Source organism: Coptis chinensis, chromosome 9, assembly GCF_015680905.1.
Source record: "Coptis chinensis isolate HL-2020 chromosome 9, ASM1568090v1, whole genome shotgun sequence".
Classification (NCBI taxonomy): Eukaryota; Viridiplantae; Streptophyta; class Magnoliopsida; order Ranunculales; family Ranunculaceae; genus Coptis; species Coptis chinensis.
In genome coordinates this window covers 38599924-38626086 of record NC_141464.1, presented here as the reverse complement: position 1 = coordinate 38626086, position 26163 = coordinate 38599924, and the positions used below count along the sequence as shown (strand labels likewise).

General features: G+C 36.3%; 3 protein-coding genes, 1 long non-coding RNA gene and 1 pseudogene across 4 annotated transcripts; 1 reads left to right on the top strand and 4 right to left on the bottom strand.

The window, feature by feature from the left end:
• Positions 1-3658: 3658 nt before the first annotated feature.
• Positions 3659-6894, bottom strand: LOC147475906 (uncharacterized). The gene is made up of 2 exons (XM_086585568.1): positions 6586-6894; positions 3659-3739 (listed from the first exon to the last, which is right to left on the bottom strand). The coding sequence occupies exons 1-2, from the start codon at positions 6892-6894 to the stop codon at positions 3659-3661; spliced, it is 390 nt and encodes a 129-aa protein (XP_086441694.1).
• A 781-nt stretch (positions 6895-7675) lies between these two features.
• Positions 7676-9352, top strand: LOC147475905 (pentatricopeptide repeat-containing protein At1g08070, chloroplastic pseudogene; annotated as a pseudogene).
• A 680-nt stretch (positions 9353-10032) lies between these two features.
• LOC147475904 (uncharacterized) lies at positions 10033-19364 on the bottom strand. Its single transcript, XM_086584934.1, has 6 exons — positions 18928-19364; positions 11946-12086; positions 11690-11803; positions 11425-11598; positions 10604-10719; positions 10033-10477 (listed from the first exon to the last, which is right to left on the bottom strand). The coding sequence occupies exons 1-6, from the start codon at positions 19312-19314 to the stop codon at positions 10408-10410; spliced, it is 1002 nt and encodes a 333-aa protein (XP_086441060.1). The 5' UTR covers positions 19315-19364; the 3' UTR covers positions 10033-10407.
• A 3862-nt stretch (positions 19365-23226) lies between these two features.
• Positions 23227-24351, bottom strand: LOC147475903 (uncharacterized). Its single transcript, XR_015209549.1, has 2 exons — positions 23632-24351; positions 23227-23551 (listed from the first exon to the last, which is right to left on the bottom strand). It is a non-coding gene; the product is annotated as an uncharacterized LOC147475903 (long non-coding RNA).
• Positions 24352-24444: 93 nt separating this feature from the next.
• Positions 24445-25025, bottom strand: LOC147475902 (uncharacterized). The gene is made up of 2 exons (XM_086585567.1): positions 24765-25025; positions 24445-24624 (listed from the first exon to the last, which is right to left on the bottom strand). The coding sequence occupies exons 1-2, from the start codon at positions 25023-25025 to the stop codon at positions 24445-24447; spliced, it is 441 nt and encodes a 146-aa protein (XP_086441693.1).
• Positions 25026-26163: the final 1138 nt, after the last annotated feature.

Sequence of the window (26163 nt, the reverse complement as noted above, 5' to 3'; positions counted from 1 at the left end):
TGTTATTATAAAATTATTATAAAATTTATTGTTATAACTATGTTATAATTAATATAGTTAACAAAATAATAATTATTAACAAAATGAACGTTTATAATAATAATAACAAAATAATAATAATAAATTATTCAAACAAAAAAAAATAATATTAATTTTCGGATCGGATATTATTCGTATCCGTAATCGTAATCGGATTCGGATAGTATTTTTAATATTCGTCTAATATCAGTAGAAATTTTAGTACTTGGTCCCATTTTATGAATTGGGGCACAACTAAATGTACGAACCAGGGTAAATTGTGAAACCAAAGAAATCGTATATAGTGGATCTTTGGTTTGAGGTGAGATAACGTTATACATGGCAGAAATACAATAGAGAAAACTAAATTGAAAAGAAACTTGCATCTTTCCTTTCATGTTTCCATATTCAAGCATACTTTCATTTTTTGACTTGAGCTTGAACTCCATGAAACTTCCTACACTCTCTCTCACACCCCACCGTCCCACCTTACCCACTTTCTTCTATATTTTTTTTTTCCTCTCATTGAAATTTGTTTAAGGGATGAACAAGTAATTTTGTTGGATTTCTCTATAAGCATATCAAATCGTTCAAACGAGTTGTTCTCAAATCCTTAAAACTTTGTATTATTGACAACCATTTTTCTTTGCTTTTTGAATCGTTCAAGAGACTATTTACGTCTATGTTTTTTTTTTTAAAAAAAATCATAGATATTTGTAACAGGTAGATATTACTTCTTAGGGCATCACCAATGCAGGCCCCTATAATCCAGGCCCACGTCATTTTTTTAAAGGGCCACGTTGGATTAATCAGGTCCATTTGAAGGAGCTTAAAACTCTAAAAAAAAAAGATGGTTCCAACACTAAAACTAAACACCCTCCAAAACCCACGCGAAATTCATTCTCGTTAGCAAAAACTCATCTCTTTTTCTAAAACATATCTCAGAAAAACTGAAACAGCTCGATTGTGGTGGGAACTCTCATCTAGAAGTTCCATTGTTGGTCTCTCTCTTTCACTAAAGTAGCTCAAACTTCTGTAAGCACTTCTTCTTCTCTCCCTCTTCACATATATTCATTTATATTTGTGTTTACTTTGGGATGAAGTGGTTTCGATTTGGGTACTAGAATCAATATGGACAGTTTAGTTATTGTATCATATTGAATGTGAAATTTGTTCCTATTGTTGTTGGTACGGTCATCTTTTAATTTGAGTAGTTCCATATCAAGTTAATGCATATGTTGTTTTGATTCAAGATTATTATTGGTGTTTGCGATTTTGTTTGTTTATTCAGTTTGTGATATTTATGTTTAAAGTTACGTTATTGCAATGAGAATATACTGTGAACTCTAGTTGTTAACTGGAATCACTAGGCTTAAAGAATGTTGTTGTGTGGAATGACGTAATTTACTGGCAAAATTCAATATCTTGCTTTTGTTGGTTATGAACTATTATGTGCTATTATGATTTCTATACTTATTTCTTTCTTATCCATTTGCATTTTATGTCGTGTGTTTTGCATAGCAAGTGATTGAGTCCAGACACATTCCCATGGCACTTTACCATGGTTCCTCTTCTCTCTCTCTCATTTCTTCCGACTCTTCCTCGGATGATGAGTTTGATGAATATCAAAATATTCTCAACCAAGTTGCAGTTTCAGTGGTGCCGCTCCTACATCATCATATAAGAACCAACGCGTGCTTCATGGAGATGCAAAACCGTAAGGGTAAACATGGTGGGTCTACTTTTGGGAGGATTTATAAACGCGTTGTGCAAGGGTTTCTCTTTGCTTATCAATTGGAGCGAGAACTACTTTGTTGAGAATTCAACATATTTGGATGCTGATTTTTCGTAGTTGTTATCGAATGAGCAAAAGCTTTTTTCTTCGCGATACTTGCTGATGTTGAAAAGCGAGACCAATATTTTGTTCAGAAAAATGATGTTATAGGACGACCGGGCCTAACATCGAAGATCAAGGTGAGTACGTGTATTATCAATTAGTTGGTTGTGTTTCTTTGTATGTTTTTCCACTCTCCGGTGCACCGACTCAAGTGATTTGTTTAATATATCTCTCTTTATCTCTGTATTTCATTTTTTTTCACTCTCGTGTTAAATTAGGTGACAGCCGCTATCCGAATGCTTGCTTTTGGAAGTCCAGCAAATCATATAGATGAACAATTCAAAATTGGAAAGAGTACTATCTTGGAGAGCCTTAAAAGCGATTTTGCTCAACTCAGAATTGAGCTCTATGCGAGAAGAATATATGAGAGCACCACCAAGTTTGATGTTCAACGCCTACTAAATGAAGGGGAGGAGAGGGGATTTCCTGGAATGCTCGGCAGTTTGGACTGTATGCATTGGACATGGCGTGCTTGTCCAACTGCTTGGCATGGTACCCACGTCGGTCACAAGCAAGAAGCTAGTGTGATATTAGAGGCAGTAGCTTCCAAAGATTTATGGATATGGCACGCCTTTTTTGGCATGCCTGGATCTCATAATGACATTAATGTCTTGGACCGTTCTCCACTTTTCAATGATGTTATCAATGGGAGAGCTCCTACTTGCAACTTTGTGTTGAATGGTCATGCGTATCACATAATGAATAACCTATCAGACGGTATATATCCTGAATATGCAACCTTGATCCAAAGCATATCTCAACCAGTTGGGAATAAACGAAAATATTTTGCAAGAAAGCAAGAGGCTATTCGAAGGATGTCGGCGCGAAGGGTGCTTCAATCTCGTTGGGCAATTATCGAAATCCAAAGGCGCTTATGGGTAAAGAAGACCTGGATTTGATCATGAAAACTTGCATTATCTTGCATAATATGATCATAGAAGATCAACGTGAATCAAATATGAGGTTTGCTATGGACCCAAGTACACTAATCTCAATCAACTTGAGGGCTTTGGGCAAAACCGAGAGCTTTTTTTGGGTCGATTCTTACGCCCGTCGCAACAAATTCCGACAAGGCAACACATGAACAATTAAAGAACGACCTTATTGAACATCTATGGCAGAGGAGGGGTGACATTTCGGCGATGATGATGAGGGCGATATTTGATTGCAAAGGGATGGAGTTGGATGATGCTACCACCGTAAGTAAATTTCATTTTGTTGTGTTTTTATTTTTTCTGGTGGGGTGGTAGTAATACTTGCTTTATTTTGAGCTACAGGGAATGGGAACATGATCAAGCTTTAAAGTTTTGAGTAGAGGAAATCTAAGTTACGGGCAAGTCGAGTCCAAGTTTTTCCAATGTCAGAGACTAGTACAAGTGATGATCAACTTCTATGTCAGAGACTAGTATATCATTTTTCATATATGTCAGAGAAAACATTGCATACTTTTGATCTTGTAGCAACTTAAGCACTTGTTGTCTTGTGAAATTAAATTGGAGTTTAAAATAGAGCCGATTTGTATATTTTTAATCTGGAAAAAATTGATTTGGAAACTTTTGCTAAACAAACCTTCCCAAGGTTTTACTAGTGCTGCTTGCGTCTTGTAAATCGCTTTTGTGTTGGTATTTGGTAATATGCATTTCAAGTAATTATATTGAATACATACTAGTAGAAAATGGTGGTAGTTTCAGTTATATGTTGGTTTCTGTAGCAGCTTTAGAGTAACGATCAAAGTACACAACTTTAAGGAGTGGACTTTATCAACACAGATAAAGTAATGTCATGTTCTGTGATGAACTGATGATCATCACTACTGTGCACTATCTACAAAGTAGAAACACAATAAAAAGCTGACATACTCATATACAATAGCCAACAACTGATAGTAGAACTATAAAACAAAGAAATGCACTATCAAGATCAGTCGAAATGACTAGCTACCATAACTAAACAATTCAATAATGCACTGACGAATATAATTTCCAATTATCGCCACAAGTGCAACTACAATCATATACTAAGAACTCAGCAAGTATACACTGACAATTCACAAAAGAACTCAGCCATTTCGTACTTGTGACCTTATCATTTCTGAAGATAAATCTATCTTGCTATTCACAGGTGTGAAGCAATCCACACCAACAAGCTAGCTCAGTCCGTCAGTACCAAGTAAATTCTCTGCAATGTAGTGGTGCAGAAAATACCCGAGCACCTTACCAAAAGGGGCATTCTTCCTGAAATTCTATTTAAAAAATATCAAACACTCCTAAACTCCATGCATGAGACAGGGCAGAAAATTACCACGCCAAAAGATATGAGTAATAAAATCCTCAACTACTACTACATAGATGTCAGAGTAATTTAGAAGCTGCATTCATCTCATACTAGTTCAGTTATGAGATACATTTCCCAAGGAAAACAAACATACAAACATAATTGATTCGATAGTAAGAACACAAAACTGCCCAAGGAAAACAAAGAATATACTCTAATTTTCCCCACCACCTTGCTGCTACTTCCCCTCCCATGCTAGACTCTTTCCACCTTTGAAGAATTTCAGCTTGTTGAAGTTGGTACCATTCTCGCTCTGCTTGAAGTCATGCCATCCAACTTGGTGTCCATAATCATCTTTTCATTCATTAGCGAATGTGATGCATTTTTTTCTCTCTTCAATTGCAAATTTTCCATTTGCATTTTTTTTCGATCTTTCAAGTCTTTCATCAAGTGAAGATGTGAAACTTTTCATTATTGCATTAGACTCCGATAGGTTTCAATTTGTGTCGGCATGTTTCTTCCTTCGATCTTTCTCCGCTTTACATCCGATTGGTCTCTCTTTTGTTGTCGAAGTTTCTACTAACATTGGATCAAAGCAAGAGTATGTGGATCCCGGAGTAGTGGGATTGGATGATGAAGAATCTCCACCATTTGGTTCAATGGTAACTCTCAACTTCTTTGATTTGTTGGTACTTTCATTCTTCGTCATCAACTGATTCCATTTTGGAGTAGTTTTCAAAATCTCCCAACAAGTATCGAACTTGAATTGTGTTCATTGAACATTAGCGTAAACACGTTTTGCCTCCATGATCTAGATAGTATGAAAAAAAACACGCAAAAGAATTGTATAATGATTAACCAAATAGCACAATAATTATTCACACTCAAATGGTTGTTACTAGTTGCACAATAATTTTGAGTTTTAAGAGATATATAAACACAACACAACTCTTTCGCGCACAACCAAATACTGTCACTCTGCAATTCCCTCAGGAGCAAGCTTTTTAGCATTGCTAGTCCTTCACTCCTTCTATGTTCTCAAAAAAATTTAATAGTAGAAACAAAAATTAAATGAAGTAACTAGTCTTAGTCAAATTTTTATATGGACACCCTGCACAATAATTTCAAAGAAAACTTGTACCAAATTTAAATTGATGTAGTGTGTGTTTTTGTGTGTGTGTGTGTATTACTAACATTACTAATTTACACTCAAAAATTAAAAACACATAAAATATGTATGTTCTTTAAAGAGTTCAAAGTTAATATATAGTTTTTAGTTATACACTACTAACCATGAAGAATGGGCTTCAAAAGCGAAAGCAACAACATCCCAAATACTAGCATGATTCAAACCCTTTACACCCACACTACCATTAACCCCTTGTCTCTCAAGCAATCATAACCATCAATCACATCAAACCTCCCAACGGTATCCAACGTCTCAGATTCAATCTCATATGTGTAAAGCTCAAAACCATGTGAGTATTATTCAATAACTCCAAAACAAATACACACCCCTCCTTTTAACTTTACAAAAATATTACCAAGATTCTATCTAACAATAAGTAGAGAAACTGAAACTACCCCACTAAATAACTAGACGGCTATAACAAGAAACAAAAAAATCGAACTTAAAATGAAATCTTGAAATAGTAATGGAGGTGCCGAATTTGGACTGAAATTTTGTCTACTGAACCAAATACTTAGCTTGCTATCTCTGCATTAAGCTTAATGCCAGCTCACTCTCTTCACTCTTTTAGTCTTTTTATCTGTTGTTTAATTTACTCATTAATTCGGTGATTCTACCAGCTTGTCTTTTTATAATTTAGTAATTCTATAATTCAGTAATTCGGCGATGCGAAACCAACAAGTGCACCATTGTGGTTATCAAGTGTTAAGCATGGAACTGCCGATGCCACAACAAAGTTGTTTAGATCCCGGATAAACAGAACATGATGCAATCCTATACATAAGTCAATTATACAATTATGATCTAGAAGTAATGAAAGATGGCATTGTAAATTTGTAACATGAACCTTCACAAAACCAAATTGAAGCAACTCAGCAGGGTATAGCTGTTGACTATATAAGGTTAAGATGTCTTCCCTATCTCGTTTTCTTACTGCTCTTTTTAAACGTAAAACCTGTCATTTTAGGGACTGACATCGAGATTTTGACCATTCGCTTCCATCAGTACTCGACATTATCACATTTATATCTCAATTCTCTCTCAACACATTAACAAAGTTAACAGCCAAACATTTCACGTCTGAGGATTATTGTTGATCCGAACAAACAAATATAGGATTGCTCCCCTTGAGTGAATATCTCTTGTTGGACATTTCATCAAAGACATTTACACATACTATATAAATTCAAGCAAACAAATGCCTTACCCGATTTTGCATGGTCATCCCACTTTGATGTACTGCTTCTAATTGACCGAGAAATCTGCAAAACTTGTTGACTGCGAGTTGAATTACACCCCATCGATCGCTTATCCCTTTCGAACTTCGACCGGTTTGGTAATTCAAAATCTCATGAAATGCATCCAATGCTCGCTCCCAAAACCTTTTTCCAGTTTGGCATATTCCAACAACCGAATCCTCACCAATAGCCACCCATGCTTTGCACAATGCCTCATCTTCTTCCAATGAAAAATTCGGACCCCTCCTTCCAACATTAATTGATCGTGAAGCTGCCATTAATGGCGTAGTGGTGGTGAACGGAGTGCTTGTGAAGCAAGTGGTGAAGGCCGGTTTTTTGGTGGCCGAATATATCCGTTGGGGTTTTGCAAAACCAAAAAAATGAACCGGGTGGAAGTGAAGGGCGATCCATTTTCTCGATCGTCGCGAATGGAATTGGGTTTTAGCTCCTCTAAAATCACGATAGAAATAGAGAGAGGTATTCAGGATTATAAATTTGGGGGCCCATTTAGGGGCTGCGTTGGAGGCTAGTTTTTTGGTTAGTCCTTCAAATTTAAAGATCCAGGCCCGGATCCAGGCCCCATTGGTGATGCCCCATTGGTGATGCCCTTAGTAAGAAAAATTGAAAACTGATGCTACAATAAAGTTAGTAAATAAAGTTAGTAACAAAAACCAAGTTTTAATACAGCAGGATGACCTATATTTATTAAAACACAACTGACGTGGCTACTACTTAAAAGACCAATTTAATTTAAAGTATCCACTACTCTTTCCCGCCATGAATCTTACCCTCGTAAGCGTACACCACCCCTCAAACCCAGTTTATAAACTTAATCTAAAACCTCGTTCAAACAAACACACAATTAAAGAAGCAAAACAACTCCACTCACACATAATAAAATCAAATTTATATTCAAACATCTATTTTATTAATTCCATTATTCATATTTACGCTATTAACGGTGATTTAATTGCTGCCCATAAGTTATTTGACAGAGTACATAACCGTGATGTAGTTTCTTGGACTAGTTTAATAGATGGGTATTCAAAAGTTGGAAAAATGGGTATAGCTCAAGAGTTATTTGATTCAATGCCTGAGAGGAATTTGGTTTCTTGGAATGTTTTGATATCTGGGTATGGGAAATGTGGCGATGTTCCAGGTGCGAAACGAGTTTTCGATGAAATGGGGGTGCGTGATATTGTTTCTTGGAATTCTTTGATATCTTGTTATGCAAGAAACGGGTTTGCGGAAGATGCGTTTGGGGTTTTGAGGGATTGTTTAGTTGAGGGGGTGATGATGCCGAATAAGGTGACTGTTCTTAGTGTTCTTCCCGTGATTGCGGAGTATGGTTATGTGGTTTGGGGAAGATGTGTTCATGCATTTGTTGTGAAAAATGGGATTGAAGTAGATAGTGTGCTCTGTTCTGCTCTTGTGGATATGTACAGTAAATGTGATTGTTTAGATATGGCTTTTCAAGTTTTTGAAAGTAACGCGTTTCGTGGGAATGTTGCTTCTTGGAATCCTATGTTGGCAGGGTTAGTGAGAAATGAGAGATTTGAAGAGGCAATGGATTTATTTCGATTGATGCAGGTGGAGAAGGTTCAACCAGATTATGTAACCGTGGTTGCTGTTCTTCCTGCAATTGCGTATACTGGAGCTCTCAGTTTAGGAAAATGGATACACTTTTATGTGAAGAAAATGAATGTTGGGATGAATGCTATCCTTGGTTCGGCACTTGTTGATATGTATTCTAAATGTGGGTGCATAGAGCTAGCATTAGAGGTGTTTGCTGCAGTTGAAGATAAAAGTACTGAGCTATGGAATGCTATGATCACAGGGTTGGCCATCCATGGTAGGGGAAAGGACGCTCTTCGATTATTCTCACAGATGCAAGCGGAGGGGTTAAAATTCGATGATGTAACTATATCTGCTGTCCTTAACGCGTGCAGTCATTCAGGCCTGGTTGATGATGGCCTCAAGTTCTTTGCTGCCATTAAAGATGTGTACAAAATGACACCCAATGTACAACACTATGGGTGCCTAGTTGATCTTCTTGGACGTGCTGGAAGACTAAAGGATGCAAAGGACTTGATATGCAATAACATGTCAATCAAGCCAGATGTTATTATATGGAAATCACTACTTGGTGCATGCAAGACACATGGGAATGTAGAGATTGGTGAGTTTGCAGCGAAGCATCTAACTGAGCTTCTCCCGAATGACAGTAGCTCTTATGTCCTCATGTCAAGTATATATGATGCTTCAGGTAGATCAAATGATGCAATTTTAACGAGAAGAAAGATGATTAATGAGGGAGTTAGGAAGGAACCTGGTTTCAGTTCGATTGAGTCAGGGGGTGTGGTTCATAAGTTTCTTGTAGCAGACCAATCACATCCTAGAAAAGGAGAGATCTATCTGATGCTGGATGAAATGATAGAAAAGTTGAAGTCAAGAGGGTATGTACCGAACAAGAAGCTGGTCTTGTTTGACTTACATGACAAGGAAAAGGAACACGCAATTTTTCATCACAGTGAGAAGCTGGCAATTGCATTTGGTCTCATTAACAGTGTTCCTGGGGATCCCCTTCGTATTGTTAAGAATCTTCGAATGTGCAGTGACTGCCATATTTTCATGAAACTGGTGTCGGACATTTATGACCATGAAATTGTTGTAAGAGATCACAACCGGTTTCATCATTTTATGAATGGGAAATGCTCATGCATGGATTATTGGTAATCAAGAGTTCCTATATCAATTTTCAAAAACTTATCACCAGTATTTTCTAGCTCTCTAGAAAACTGCCCATCAAAATGTGAACCAAACAATTCTCATACAAATAATTATACTGAACAGCAGGACTACTGAATAGGCATAAAATTGAATCTTTTCTTTGCTCTGGTATGAAGGTCGTGAACAAAGGGAGATCACCTATTCGGCTACCTCAATCCCCTAACATGGCAAGGTTGGAACCACAGCCCTTTCGCTTAACCCAAATGTTTGTTGCGCGACTGATCTGATCGAAGTGTTGAACAGGCCTTCTTCTTCCATTCAGTTCCTCCAATGGACATTCCTGATAAATTTCAACTCTCTTTTCTGAATGCACTAGATAAAATTGCTACTTCTTAAAATAACATAGATAGAGTGGTACGCTCCATATGGAAACAGCTCAGGCAGACCATCTCGAAAAACCATTTTGATGAACTACTTTGTCTGATCAGGAAAACCAAGCTGGGCGACCTCTGTCCAAAGAGAAGATGATAGTAAACTACATAATTTTATGAGGGCCATATTGAATATCATAACCCATGATGAAGTACTAAAATGCAATAAAAGTTGTCACTAAACATGTTTCGTGAAGGGTAAGTATGCGATAGGGGGTTCAACTATCTAACATTCGTTTCATATCAAGAAGGGCAAATTGAAACCCTGTAAATCAATTAATCAATATCTTGTAATGGTAAACCTGTTTAGTTACAATGGATGTATAAATTTGGAGAATATTCTCCAAACAGGCATAAAATTTAATCAATTTCCCAATACATAGACAATACATGGGTGCAGGTGCACACTGAAGAATAGAACCAATCTGTCGAGCCATTTTCTTTTCGCCATCTGTATCTCTCAGTCCAACGCCCAAGGTCGTCTGTTCCTCAAAGTCACCAATAGCATAGAGCTTTGCGACAGCTTTTCTGAACTTGTGAACTTGTGAACTTGTGCTTTATATCTGGTCCACAAGTATGAATTAAGACGATCTAATACATTATCAATGTGCTATACTCAGGAAAGCTGACTCATGGAGATTTAGAATCTGTCTCTATTGATGCTTCGGAAGTTCTTGCCTCTGATTTCTCATTTGAATAACTGGCACCAGAAAGACAGTCGTCAGTGTTAAGAATTAGCAACTACTCCCAGGTGGGGAAGTGTGAGGACAACTTGCCCTTTTCATGATTCTTTGTTCAATATGTGTAAATTATGCTAGATACTTACGTTGACAAAATGGTAACCCAGATGAGCTCCACACAATCAACCCATAGAAGCCTCTGTTCTAATGGGATTACACCATAGGTAATCAGGTGAGCAAACGGCCATAGCTTCCAACCTGCCTGTTAGTCAAATGTCCACAAACTTATATATAACTCTGTACATATAAGCTATTTTAGCAGGCCTTCATCTAACCAAACAAAATTGCAAAGTAGCTAAATAGAGAAGCAAAACTTTCATGTTTCCTGATATAGCATATGTGACTAAGAATTTGATAGGTCGACCTGCAAACAAATAGCTTATAGTTTTCTCGAGTACCTAGTCAACCAACTTTCATTTGACCCAATGTCAATGCTGTATAAAAACTTGAATAGTTGTTTGTGAACTAAATCAAGTATGACTAGTAATACTGAACAGTGATTAATTGATGAAACAATTTGCCCATACTGTAAAAGAATCTCAAATTGTTTTTGAAATAACATTAGGCACCACTCATGATGTGAAGGCAGTATTTCTTGTCTTCTACAAAGTTGAATTCGCAGGACAATGTCCAAGTGCTTGTACTTTTTGATGTCTAAACAGTGAACTTAGTTTATAAATAATTGAAATGTCATAAGAGTACAACAGGTTTTCGGAAGTAAAGTCAAGTCCAACTTCATATCTGTTTTATTTGTTTGAGAAATCCAAGGATCTCATCAGTAGCTCTTATAAAGTACTTTTCTGCCTTAGGTAGTATATAAGTAAGGTCTCACCTAATTGGAAGTTCCGACATTCAAATATTTGTAAAGTGTTAAAAAAAAAATCACAAGAGCTGAAGATGTTCTTACTGTCAGCATGGGTAAAAACGTTGATTTCAGTTCACCAAAAATATTGGCAGGGGACTCAAAACGCAAGAACCCTAACGCCACGAAGTAAATGCTGTTCCATAGTGCAGCCCATACTGTTTGGTCAAATGCAACTTTTGCAGGAACAACCCACCAGTCGTCAAAAGGTATAAGAGCCTACATAGGAGAGCAATTTGCTTAACATCCCGCCAAAAGTTATTTATAATTTTGAAAAAGAACAAAACAAAACCTTCAACACAATAATCACCTCACAGATCTGGTAATAATAATGAGATAGTGATCCATGAAGAAAAAACCCGACAAGGCCTGACCTGAAAGCACGCGTACGATCAAACTCAAAAAGAGGCTTTCCTTCATAGCACTGTGAATCGAGTAATAAACAAGTAAATATGTCAACAAAACAAAAATAATAATAATAACAATAACAATAACAATAAATAATTAACAAAAAAAAAACATTGAAAACAAAAGGCCTTGTTTAACTAATTAAAGGGCAACCATACCTGCGCAATCCAATCTCCGAGAGAGTAGACCACCCCACTAATGACCATCTTAGCTAGAACAGGATTTGATTTCAAAGCTTCCTCATAAGCAATCCAATTATGTTCTGGTACATACCTTAGTATCTCAAAAAAAGTCCAGCCCTGGGATAAGCAAAAGGAAGAAAATCTTCAGTATGCGTATCTCATCATTACATTTGCATTCAGCTCTCTACAGCCAGGAAGGACTATATAAACAGCACAAGCTCTTCCAGTATGTAAAAAGCATTACTCTACTTTTTCGGTAACAGTTTTTGACACATTTTCTTCTCCAAACATTGAAGCAACACTGAGACAATGAACCCAAGATGTCTTAGGCTTTTAAGAGACCAAGATGCACACTAGAGTTTGAGTATCTCAGAAGCTTCTCTCCTTGGAAACTTTTTGGGTAAGTTAGGTTTCTTTTTCCACCAAAGACTTATATACTAACTAGAAAACAAAAAATATTTTTTTTTAAGAGTTGAAGAATCATTATTCATATGAAAAAATACACTACTTAGGTTCTGTACAAGAGTTGGTTCCTATGAAATAGTTTGCACCTCTAGAAAAAGAAGTTCACCAAACACTTAGATTTAAGTTTGTTCACACATGAACAATTTAAAAAAAAAGATTTAACAAACACTTTCTGTTTTGACTGGGTTCTGATGGAAACAATTTTCACCCTTGATGAGCTTATCTGCTTAACTATTTTTGCAAAATACACTTTTAAACACAATTCCTTCTCAGGACTTCAAGGCACATCGAGTCCATGAAACCAAGATGTCCTAAGGTTCTTCTAAGGTCACCTAAAGTCATCTTAGGCCACTTTACCTGATCCACTGATGAAAAACTTGTACACATACAAACTCTTACACATGTCGACAAACAATAGTGACCAAATCCAAACTAAGGTTCGTGTGCATCCCTACAACGGAAAAAAGTCTAAAAGTGCTCTACCTTTCAGATTGATGAAAAAACTGTTAAAAAATTGACTCGAAACCACCAAGTTAACAATGTTCTGACATGAAAGTACATTATTCTTGTGTGCCCCACCTATTTCTCTCCCTGAGCCTCATCTCATATTCATAATAGAATTTGTCCTCTACATAAGTTCGAACTTAAGGAGAATGGTTCATTTGCGCCAGTTTCAGTCCAAGGTGGAGAATGTTGGGTGTGAGGAATGAATAAATAGTCCACTGCTAGCAAAGATACACTCCAATTAATAAAGTGGACTCTCACCCCTACGAAGCGCCGAGGCCTTTTGAGTTAAAACCACACACCATAGATGAGGCCCAAGTGTTGATTGAGCTCAGTGGTGGCTAGGGTTGGGAACAATATTGGGCTGGGAGATCCGTGGAGGGCACCAAGTGTCGGCCCTAGGCTTGGCTGCGGTCAGACCTGACAAGTGGGTTTAAGTTGGATGCTCATCTTTAATATGTTTACTCCACGATAACCCAAGTATGTTTGTTGCCCCCTTTTCTCTTTTCTTCGCTGGTTGCTGTAATAGCGTGAGGGGGCGTGTTGAAATGTTTAATCGCACGTGAGGTATGTTAAGCCCCGTATAAAAAATATGTTAGTAGTATTGGGGCCTCATCACTTATCACCAATTGGTTTTAAGTTAGATGCCCATTTTAATATTTCCCACGTATCACAACAGCATAAAACTAAGGAAAACTGAAACAGAAAGATAAGTGGAGCAAAACACAACTTGATAATTGGGATTCCTATGGATAACTATTTGGATGTTCCTTCTACCCATATAAATGTGCCTTCTTGATTGCTCGAACTCAAAAGGATGGAAAACATTGTTCCGAAATGAAATTATGTATTTCTAAAGTGACACAACAACATAAAACAAAGGAATTTTATGAATATGAGAAGAGGCTCAAGGAGAGAACATAGGTGGGACAGACCTTATAGATTGGGGTGGAATAATCTCTACATTGTCCTTTGTCCTTGTGAAAAATGACATCACAGGACGTAAATATTTTATGAGTTGCGATATCGTAGATGCGATAACCTTTGTGGCCGTATGGATAGCTTATGAAAATGCATGATTTTGAACTTCATTGAATTATTTTTGATGTTGATGCTTTTGGCAAAACGCAAGCATCCAAAAACACCTAAAGATGAGTAAAAGGGAGGAACACCAAACAAAATTGGTGTGGAGATTTGTGGCCTAGGACGGGAGTAGGCATTCTATTTATTAAATAAATGCTATTGTTAATATGCATCCTCCCCATAATTGAAAATTTTGAAGGAAAATGTGCTTGAAATTAGAGAGCGCGAGCCACATCAAGAAAATGACGATGTTTTCGTTCAGCAATTCCATTTTGTTGAGGGGTTACAACATTGGTGTATTATGTCATTTACTTGAAACCAAGACTAAAGAGGTTTCAATAAAATTCAGTTTGGAGTTGAGGGAGAAAAATGTCACCGACTTTTTATTGAACTACCTATTTACATAAATAAAAAATTAAGAAGTATTTCTGTCCTTGTCATTAGATATATCCAAGTGCAATATGAATAATCATCCTCTAAATATCACCACTATGAGAGAGCATAGAGAATGACCCCCAAATATCACAATGAATTAATTTAAAATGATTAGATTAATACTAGAAGAAGTAATACTTTTATGAAAAGGTAAACACATTTGCTTTGAAAGTGGGTCAAGAGCATTCAAAAATCATATTAAACTAGATCAAAAGTTTTAACTAAAAGTTTAAGATGACATAGATAGATAACCTAGGTGCCAATGCCAAAGGTCAAATTTATTTCTTCTGAGAAATGAGAATTTGGAAGTTTTATTTAGAAAATATAACACGCATTGAGAATCACCCTAACCAATCTGTTTCATCGGAAGTTGGTCCTGAAGAACCAATTGTGGAAGGGATGGCCTGGGGCCAGGAAGAATTCTTTAGTGACAACGTTTGTTTCAACTATAATCTTTTATCATTATCTCAACTAACACGTTCTAAACAATAGAGCCATTTGGTAAATATAGTAGGTTCGATTTTCCCTTTTTCCTTATTCATCATAGACTATTGACTCGGGAACATCAAATCATATTTGTTTTAATCCATCTTTATTTAATCCATATACCATTGCACCAAAGAATTTTTCAGCTCAATTTTCAGATGGAAATCACTCATTAGTACATCACATAGGTACTGTTGTTTTTTCACCAACTCTTACATAAAAATGTATTTCATATACCTTCTTTCAAATTTAATCTTTTATCAATATCTCAACCAACTCGTTTGATGTTATCTTCTCACCATCTCAATCACAATGCATATTTGAAGACCAACTGATGATAAAATAAATTGGTCAGGGTGATTCTCAAGATGGGTTACATTATCTATATAAATGAGTTATATTATCTAAATAAAGATTTTATATTCCCAGTTCTTAGAAGAAATAAATTTGACCTGGGCTACCCATCTATGCCTCATTTTAAATTTTTAGTTAAAATATTTGATCCAGTTTAATCGGATTTTGAATGATCTTGTGATGTTTGCCCACTTGCAAAGCAAACGTTTACCTTTTAGTACAAGTATTACTTCCAGTACCAATCCTAATTCATTATGATATTTGGGGGTCATTCTCTATGCCCTCTCATAATGGCAATCGTTTGTTTTTTTGTGGATGATTATTCACGTTGCACTTGGATATATCCAAGGAAAGTAAAATCAGAAACTATGAAAACACTATTTTATTTCTTTAATATTGTAAATAAAGGCAGTTTAATAAAAAGGTTAATGGTATTCTTTAAGGAAAGTAAAATCAGAAACTATGAAAACACTATTTTATTTCTTTAATCTTGTAAATAAAGGCAGTTTAATAAAAAGATTAATGATATTCATTCTAGAGGTGGTGATATTTTTCTCCGTACTCCAAAATTTCCAAAATTTTCAAATGGAACTGAACTTTTATCCAACCCTCTTCAGTCTTGGTTTCAAATAAATGACATAATACACCAATGTAGTTGCATTGCGACACTCAACAATTCTATTTTGTTGAGCAAAAACATCGTCATCTTTGATGACTCATTCTCTCCGATTGCAAGCACATTTGCCTTTAGAATTTTGAGGAGAATACATATTAATAGCAACATGTTGAATAAATAAAATGTTACTCTTATCTTAGGCCACAAAACTCCACACCAAATTATGTTTAGTGCTCCCCCTTTTTATTCATCTTTAGGTGTTTTTGGATGCTTATGTTTTGTCAAGAACATGAACATCAAAAATAAATTCAATGCACGTGCCAAACCAGACATTTTCATAGACTATCCATATAGCCAAAAAAGTTATCACATCTACAATATCACAACTCGCAAAATATATATTTTCCATGATATCATTTTTCACGAGGACAAATCCCTATCAGGACAACTCCACCAAATCAGTGGATTTACGTGTGTATGTCTAACTAATATCTGATGACACATCATGTGATTTTCTATTCCACTCGGTTGCCCAGTACCCGAGTTATCTCAGCTAAATTCTCTACTCAGTTTTACAACACATGAGTTACCTCAAGAAAATACTCCACTCGGTTATTTTATTCCCAAGTCACCACCTCAAACTCTCAAGCTTCAACAGATTAACCAACATCAATATCTTCCACGATAGATGCTACTCTCTCCACGAGTTCAACATTCTCCTATTAAGTTCGTCTGTATCACATGCAACTAAACTTCCCATTGGAAATTATTTTTCTCATTCTCATTTTAAACATCACCATCTTGTGTTTCTCAAAAGCGTTATCACTAAAGATGAACCAACCTCTTTCACTGAAGTACTGAAATTTTTAGAATGGTATGGCGTCATGGCTGTAGAAATCAAATTTTTAGAAGACAACAATACTTGGTCCTTATGCATATTACCAGGTCAGACAAGCAATAAACTATAAATGAAATTTTAAAATAAAATACCGCTCTGACGGTTCCATCGAAACGACTAGTTGCAATAGGATAAACCCAAATTCAGGGTATCAACTATCATGACATGTTTGCACCTGTTGCAAAGTTAGCGACAGTTTGTCTTCTCTTCTCCTCTCCATTGTAGCCATCAAGGATTCGTCTCTTCATCAACTAGATGTCAACCATGCATTTCTTCAAGGAGTTCTTAATAAAGAAGTGTACTTGAAATTACCTCTAGGACCCGCATTTGCAAACTAAATAAATCATTGTATGGTCTTAAACAGGCCTCTCGACAATGGTTCTCTAAATTTTCCTCGACACTCCTTAGTCACTCGGTCCATTGCCGACTATAGTCTCTACACCACATTAAGGGAAATATCTCTCCTTTTGTTGTTATATCTCTCCTTTTGTTCTTATTTATGTTTACGACAAAATCATGACTAGAAATAATAACAACGAAATTTCCAATCTCAAGTCATTCCCAAAAAAGTTATTTTTCTAAGATGACGAATATATATGCTCGATATCTTAAAAGATGCTAGAATGACTGGACCACAGATCACTAGTTTTCCAATAGAACAACTTCAGTTACGTCCTACGGATGGAGAACCTCTTGCTAAACCAACATCTTATCGCCTCTTAATCGGGCAATTTATCTCATTGTAACAAAGGCATACATTCAATATGCAGTCAATACATCAATTCATGCAATCACCTCATACCACTCACCTTGATGCTGCCAACCGCATACTTCGCTATCTCAAGGTTGTTGGCAAAGGCATACTCATATTAGTATCCAGTTCACTCCACCTTGGTCTGTATAGTGATTCCGATTGGGCGGGTAGCCCCTTTACTCGTCGCTCCACCAGAGGATATTTCACAATGTTGGGTTCAAATCCAATCTCTTAGAAAACCAAGAAGCAACCCACAATATCTCAATCTTCAGCTGAAGTTGAATACCACATCCTCACTACTCTATCGTGTGAATTACAGTTGCTCAAATATCTCCTCACTGATCTTGGCATAGATCATCCGTAGCCAATTTCAGTTCACTGATAGCAAAACTACTATTCACACAGCAGAAAATCCTGCATTATATTCCATGAACGAACGAAACATATCAAACTTGATTGTCATTGTGTTCGTGAGAAAATCACTTCTAGTTGATAGTACCTTGCTACATTCGGTCCCGTCACCAAGTTGCCAACATATTTACAAAACCACTTGGAGTCGAGGCCTTTCAACGCCTATCTAGCAAGTTGGGAGTCGTTGATCTCTCAGCACCTACTTTAACTTGAGAGGGAGCCTAAAGATATTGTATGTGCATATCAATACAGCATACCATATAAAGCATCCAATCCCACATATCAAGAGTTATTTTACTTATAGTTTTTTTTTTCCCCCTAAGTTAGCAATATATTGATATAATAAGATTGTTACATTGTTTTTGGGATTATATGGTTCCCAAGAGACCTTAACAGAACCTAAAGTTAACAGATTCCCAACGATTTAACCAGTTGGGTCTCCTGTCATACACAACTTGATCTAGAGTTTCTTTACTTATAGATTCTTAGTTAGTATAGAGTTTATCTCCATGTAACGGTTATATGGAGTGATTATTGGATAGGATTTCCTTGATTTTCTGTTCCCTGATTGTGGGTTATATCCTTGATGTATAGTTGTATATTCAAATTTCAAATGATCTACAAATAAATCTTTTCTTCTTGGTCTTCTTAAGGAATCCAACCAAATCAAGTGTCAATTCTATACAAAATGAGAAAAATAAATGTCAACAACTGAGAAAATACACACTAGTTCTGATTAAAACCCCTTTCAAGAAAATAAACAATCAAAAGCGCTGTCAATACAATTAACTTAATAAGTAATGTAGAATACATTCCAAATCGAAAGTGCCCAACATTCATTTCAAATTACGAGGCGACCCAATCTGAATTTTCAGCCAAATCATGATAATAAGTAGTATATAACACATGACCAACATTAAAATCTAAAGGAAATAAAGATAAGTTGACTTACATGCCAGTAATCATGGTCAATAGAGAGCAATCTAGTAATAGCAAAAGTACCAGCAGCTAAAACAATGGAAGCATTTATCGTTCTATTAACCAACCCTTTTACTTCTTTCTTCTCATCATCAACTACAACCTTACTATTAATATTCCCTTCACCAACAACTGTTTGTACTTGTATTACTTCTACCTCCTCACCAAGTGATGACTTAACAACAACTACCCGATCATTACTTTTTTTAGTTGTTTTCTTATAAGAGTAGTAGTTGCAAACATTCTTTGATGGGAAACTAATGAACTTATTAGGTTGTTGTTGTTGTTTTAAGGATTCTTTGTTGGTGTTTGAGATAGGAATGAGTCTTGTTGGAGTTGGGAAACTGTTTACGCAAGCCATGTGTGTCGAGAGGGAAATCTGACTTGTACGCAAGAAAAGAAAACAAGTCTAGTGTGTATATACAAATACAACATGTGGCACGTTAGTCACTTTGTTGTTTGGTGATAACTCTGCCACGTTCTCGTTACTTGATCGAGGAGAATGTATGGTATTTTAACATCCTAAGGGCATCACCAATGGGGCCTGGATCCGGGCCTGGATCTTTAAATTTGAAGGACTAACCAAAAAACTAGCCTCCAACGCAGCCCCTAAATGGGCCCCCAAATTTATAATCCTGAATACATCTCTCTATTTCTATCGTGATTTTAGAGGAGCTAAAACCCAATTCCATTCGAACGTGATCAAAAAACGTGACTGCCCTTCACTTCCACCAGTTCATTTTTTTGGTTTTGCAAAACCCCAACGGATATATTTCAGCCTCGCAAAAACCAGCCTTCACCACTTGCTTCACAAGCACTCCGTTCACCACCACTACGCCATTAATGGCAGCTTCACGATCAATTAATGTTGGAAGGAGGGGTCCGAATTTTTCATTGGAAGAAGATATGATGAGGCATTGTGCAAAGCATGGGTGGCTATTGGTGAGGATTCGGTTGTTGGAATATGCCAAACTGGAAAAAGGTTTTGGGAGCGAGCATTGGATGCATTTCATGAGATTTTGAATTACCAAACCGGTCGAAGTTCGAAAGGGATAAGCGATCGATGGGGTGTAATTCAACTCGCAGTCAACAAGTTTTGCGGATTTCTTGGTCAATTAGAAGCAGTACATCAAAGTGGGATGACCATGCAAAATCGGGTAAGGCATTTGTTTGCTTGAATTTATATAGTATGTGTAAATGTCTTTGATGAAATGTCCAACAAGAGATATTCACTCAAGGGGAGCAATCCTATATTTGTTTGTTCGGATCAACAATAATCCTCAGACGTGAAATGTTTGGCTGTTAGCTTTGTTAATGTGTTGAGAGAGAATTGAGATTTTAGAATGAGATATAAATGTGATAATGTCGAGTACTGATGGAAGCGAATGGTCAAAATCTCGATGTCAGTCCCTAAAATGACAGGTTTTACGTTTAAAAAGAGCAGTAAGAAAACGAGATAGGGAAGACATCTTAACCTTATATAGTCAACAGCTATACCCTGCTGAGTTGCTTCAATTTGGTTTTGTGAAGGTTCATGTTACAAATTTACAATGCCATCTTTCATTACTTCTAGATCATAATTGTATAATTGACTTATGTATAGGATTGCATCATGTTCGTTTTTGTGCGGGATCTTGAAACAACCTGTGTGGCTGGTCGCCGCCAGTTCCATGCTTAACACTTGATAACCACAATGGTGCACTTGTTGGTTTCAGATCACGAATTACTGAATTATAGAATTACTAAATTATAAAAAGACAATTTGGTAGAATCACCGAATTAATGAGTAAATTAAACAACAGATAAAAAGACTAAAAGAGTGAAGAGAGTGAGCTGGCATTAAGCTTAATGCAGATATAGCAAGCTAAGTATTTGGTTCAGTAGACAAAATTTCAGTCCAAATTCGGCACCTCCATTACTATTTCAAGATTTCATTTTAAGTTCGATTTTTTTGTTTCTTGTTATAGCCGTCTAGTTATTTAGTGGGGCAGTTTCAGTTTCTCTACTTATTGTTAGATAGAATCTTGGTAATATTTTTGTAAAGTTAAAAGGAGGGGTGTGTATTTGTTTTGGAGTTATTGAATAATACTCACATGGTTTTGAGCTTTACACATATGAGATTGAATCTGAGACGTTGGATACCGTTGGGAGGTTTGATGTGATTGATGGTTATGATTGCTTGAGAGACAGTGGGGTTAATGGTAGTGTGGGTAAGCAGGGTTTGAATCATGCTAGTATTTGGGATGTTGTTGCTCACTTTTTGAAGCCCATTCTTCATGGTCAGTAGTGTATAACTAAAAACTATATATTAACTTTGAACTCTTTAAAGAACATACATATTTTATGTGTTTTTTATTTTTGAGTGTAAATTAGTAATGTTAGTAATACACACACACACTGACAAAACACTGACACACTACATCAATTTAAATTTGGTACAAGTTTTCTTTGAAATTATTGTGCAGGGTGTCCATATAAAAATTTGACTAAGACTAGTTACTTCATTTAATTTTTGTTTCTACTATTAAATTTTTTTGAGAACATAGAAGGAGTGAAGGACTAGCAATGCTAAAAAGCTTGCTCCTGAGGGAATTGCAGAGTGACAGTATTTGGTTGTGCGCGAAAGAATTGTGCTATGTTTATATATCTCTTAAAACTCAAAATTATTGTGCAACTAGTAACAACCATTTGAGTGTGAATAATTATTGTGCTATTTGGTTAATCATTATACAATTCTTTTGTGTGTGTTTTTCATACTATCTAGATCATGGAGGCAAAACGTGTTTACACTAATGTTCAAGGAACACAATTCAAGTTCGATACTTGTTGGGAGATTTTGAAAACTACTCCAAAATGGAATCAGTTGATGACGAAGAATGAAAGTACCAACAAATCAAAGAAGTTGAGAGTTACCATTGAACCAAATGGTGGATATTCTTCATCATCCAATCCCACTACTCCGGGATCCACAGACTCTTGCTTTGATCCAATGTTAGTAGAAACTTCGACAACAAAAGAGAGACCAATCGGATGTAAAGTGGAGAAAGATCGAAGGAAGAAACATGCCGACACAAATCGAAACCTATCGGAGTCTAATGCAATAATGAAAAGTTTCACATCTTCACTTGATGAAAGACTTGAAAGATCGGAAAAAATGCAAATGGAAAATTTGCAATTGAAGAGAGAAAAAATGCATCACATTCGGCTAATGAATGAAAAGATGATTATGGACACCAAGTTGGATGGCATGACTTCAAGATGGAGAATGGTACCAACTTCAACAAGCTGAAATTCTTCAAAGGTGGAAAGAGTCTAGCATGGGAGGGGGAAGTAGCAGTGGTGGGGAAAATTAGAGTATATTCTTTGTTTTCCTTGGGCAGTTTTGTGTTCTTACTATCGAATCAATTATGTTTGTATGTTTGTTTTCCTTGGGAAATGTATCTCATAACTGAACTAGTATGAGATGAATGCAGCTTCTAAATTACTCTGACATCTATGTAGTAGTAGTTGAGGATTTTATTACTCATATCTTTTGGCGTGGTAATTTTCTGCCCTGTCTCATGCATGGAGTTTAGGAGTGTTTGATATTTTTTAAATAGAATTTCAGGAAAAATGCCCCTTTTGGTAAGGTGCTCGGGTATTTTCTGCACCACTACATTGCAGAGAATTTACTTGGTACTGACGGACTAAGCTAGCTTGTTGGTGTGGATTGCTTCACACCTGTGAATAGCAAGATAGATTTATCTTCAGAAATGATAAGGTCACAAGTACGAAATAGCTGAGTTCTTTTGTGAATTGTCAGTGTATACTTGCTGAGTTCTTAGTATATGATTGTAGTTGCACTTGTGGCGATAATTGGAAATTATATTCGTCAGTGCATTATTGAATTGTTTAGTTATGGTAGCTAGTCATTTCGACTGATCTTGATAGTGCATTTCTTTGTTTTATAGTTCTACTATCAGTTGTTGGCTATTGTATATGAGTATATCAGCTTTTTATTGTGTTTCTACTTTGTAGATAGTGCACAGTAGTGATGATCATCAGTTCATCACAGAACATGGCATTACTTTATCTGTGTTGATAAAGTCCACTCCTTAAAGTTGTGTACTTTGATCGTTACTCTAAAGCTGCTACAGAAACCAACATATAACTGAAACTAACACCATTTTCTACTAGTATGTATTCAATATAATTACTTGAAATGCATATTATCAAATACCAACACAAAAGCGATTTACAAGACGCAAGCAGCACTAGTAAAACCTTGGGAAGGTTTGTTTAGCAAAAGTTTCCAAATCAATTTTTTCCAGATTAAAAATATACAAATCGGCTCTATTTTAAACTCCAATTTAAATTCACAACACAACAAGTGCTTAAGTTGCTACAAGATCAAAAGTATGCAATGTTTTCTCTGACATACTAGTCTCTGACATATACTAGTCTCTGACATATATGAAAAATGATATACTAGTCTCTGACATAGAAGTTGATCATCACTTGTACTAGTCTCTGACATTGGAAAAACTTGGACTCGACTTGCCCAGAACTGTTAGATTTCCTCTGCTCAAAACTTTAAAGCTTGATCATGTTCCCATTCCCTGTAGCTCAAAATAAAGCAAGTATTACTACCACAGTCCACCAGAAAAAATAAAAACACAACAAAATGAAATTTACTTACAGTGGTAGCATCATCCAACTCCATCCCTTTGAAATCAAATATCGTCCTCATCATCATCGTCAAAAACGTCACCCCTCCTCTGCCATAGATGTTCAATAAGGTCGTTCTTTAATTGTTCATGTGTTGCCTTGTCGTGAATTTGTTGCAGACGTGATAAGAATCGACCCAAAACAAGCTCTCGGTTTTGCCCAAAGCCCTCAAGTTGATTGAGATTAGTGTACTCGCGTGGGTCCATAGCAAACCTCATATTTGATTCACGTTGATCTTCTATGATCATATTATGCAAGATAATGCAAGGTTTCATGATCAAATCCAGGTCTTCTTTACTCCATAAGCGCACTGGATTTCTGATAATTGCCCAACGAGATTGAAGCACCCCGAAAACTCGCTCGACATCCTTTCGAATAGCCTCTTGCTTTCTTGCAAAATATTTTCGTTGATTCCCAACTGGTTGAGATATGCTTTGGATCAAGGTTGCATATTCAGGATATATACCGTCTGATAGGTTATTCATTATGTGATACGCATGACCATTCAACACAAAGTTGCAAGTAGGAGCTCTCCCCCATTAATAACATCATTGAAAAGTGGAGAACGGTCCCAAGACATTAATGTCATTATGAGATCCAGGCATGCCAAAAAAGGTGTGCCATATCCATAAATCTTTGGAAGCTACTGCCTCTAATATCACAGTAGCTTCTTGCTTGTGACCGACGTGGGTACCATGCCAAGCAGTTGGACAAGCACGCCATGTCCAATGCATACAGTCCAAACTGCCGAGCATTCCAGGAAATCCCCTCTCCTCCCCTTCATTTAGTAGGCGTTGAACATCAGCTTCTGTTGGTGCTCATATATATTTCTCGCATAGAGCTCAATTACAGTTGAGCAAAATCGTTTAAGGCTCTCCAAGATAGTACTCTTTCCAATTTTGAATTGTTCATCTATATGATTTGCTGAACTTCCAAAAGCAAGCATTCGGATAGCGGCTGTCACCTAATTTAACACGAGAGTGAAAAAAATGAAATACAAAGATAAAGAGAGATATATTAAACAAATCACTTGAGTCGGTGCACCGGAGAGTGGAAAAACATACAAAGAAACACAACCAACTAACTGATAATACACGTACTCACCTTGATCTTCGATGTTAGGCCCGGTCGTCCTATAGCATCATTTTTCTGAACAAAATATTGGTCTCGCTTTTCAACATCAGCAAGTATGTGAAGAAAAAGCTTTTTGCTCATTCGATAACAACTACGAAAATTAGCATCCAAATATGTTGAATTCTCAACAAAGTAGTCCTGCTCCAATTGATAAGCAGTAGAAACCCTTGCACGACGTTTATAAATCCTCCCAAAAGTAGACCCACCATGTTTACCCTTCTGGTTTTGCATCTCCATGAAGCACGCGTTGGTTCTTATATGATGATGTAGGAGCGGCACCACTGAAATTGCAACTTGGTTGAGAATATTTTGATATTCATCAAACTCATCATCCGAGGAAGAGTCGGAAGAAATGAGAGAGAGAGAAGAGAAACCATGGTAAAGTGTCATGGGAATGTGTCTGGACTCAATCACTTGCTATGCAAAACACACGACATAAAATGCAAATGGATAAGAAAGAAATAAGTATAGAAATCATAATAGCACATAATAGTTCATAACCAACAAAAGCAAGATATTGAATTTTGCCAGTAAATTACGGCATTCCACACAACAACATTCTTTAAGCCTAGTGATTCCAGTTCACAACTAGAGTTCACAGTATATTCTCATTGCAATAACGTAACTTTAAACATAAATATCACAAACTGAATAAACAAACAAAATCGCAAACACCAACAATAATCTTGAATCAAAACAACATATGCATTAACTTGATATGGAACTACTCAAATTAAAAGATGACCGTACCAACAACAATAGGAACAAATTTCACATTCAATATGATACAATAACTAAACTGTCCATATTGATTCTAGTACCCAAATCGAAACCACTTCATCCCAAAGTAAACACAAATATAAATGAATATATGTGAAGAGGGAGAGAAGAAGAAGTGCTTACAAAAGTTTGAGCTGCTTTAGTGAAAGAGAGAGACCAACAATGGAACTTCTAGATGAGAGTTCCCACCACACAATCGAGATATGTTTTAGAAAAAGAGATGAGTTTTTACGAGATATGTTTTAGAAAAAGAGATGAGGTTTTTAATAAACGAATAATGAATTTTTTGAATGGGTTTTTCAGCGAATTGGGGTGCTTTAGAATTTTAGCGAATTATAAGGTTTTGCTTAATAAAACCATATTTTTTTATGAATAAAAGTAAAATAAAAATAAAAGCGTTATATCCTTAAAAAATGGATTTTGATTAATCCAACGTATTTTTGGCGTTTTATTGGACCGAATATTTTATTAAAAAATGAATCGTGAACTTTTGCATCCCACGGATTATATGGGGAACCATCTTTTTTTAGAGTTGTAAGCTCCTTCAAATGGTGATGCCCTTTAAATATATCGTGGGACGGAATCTTTT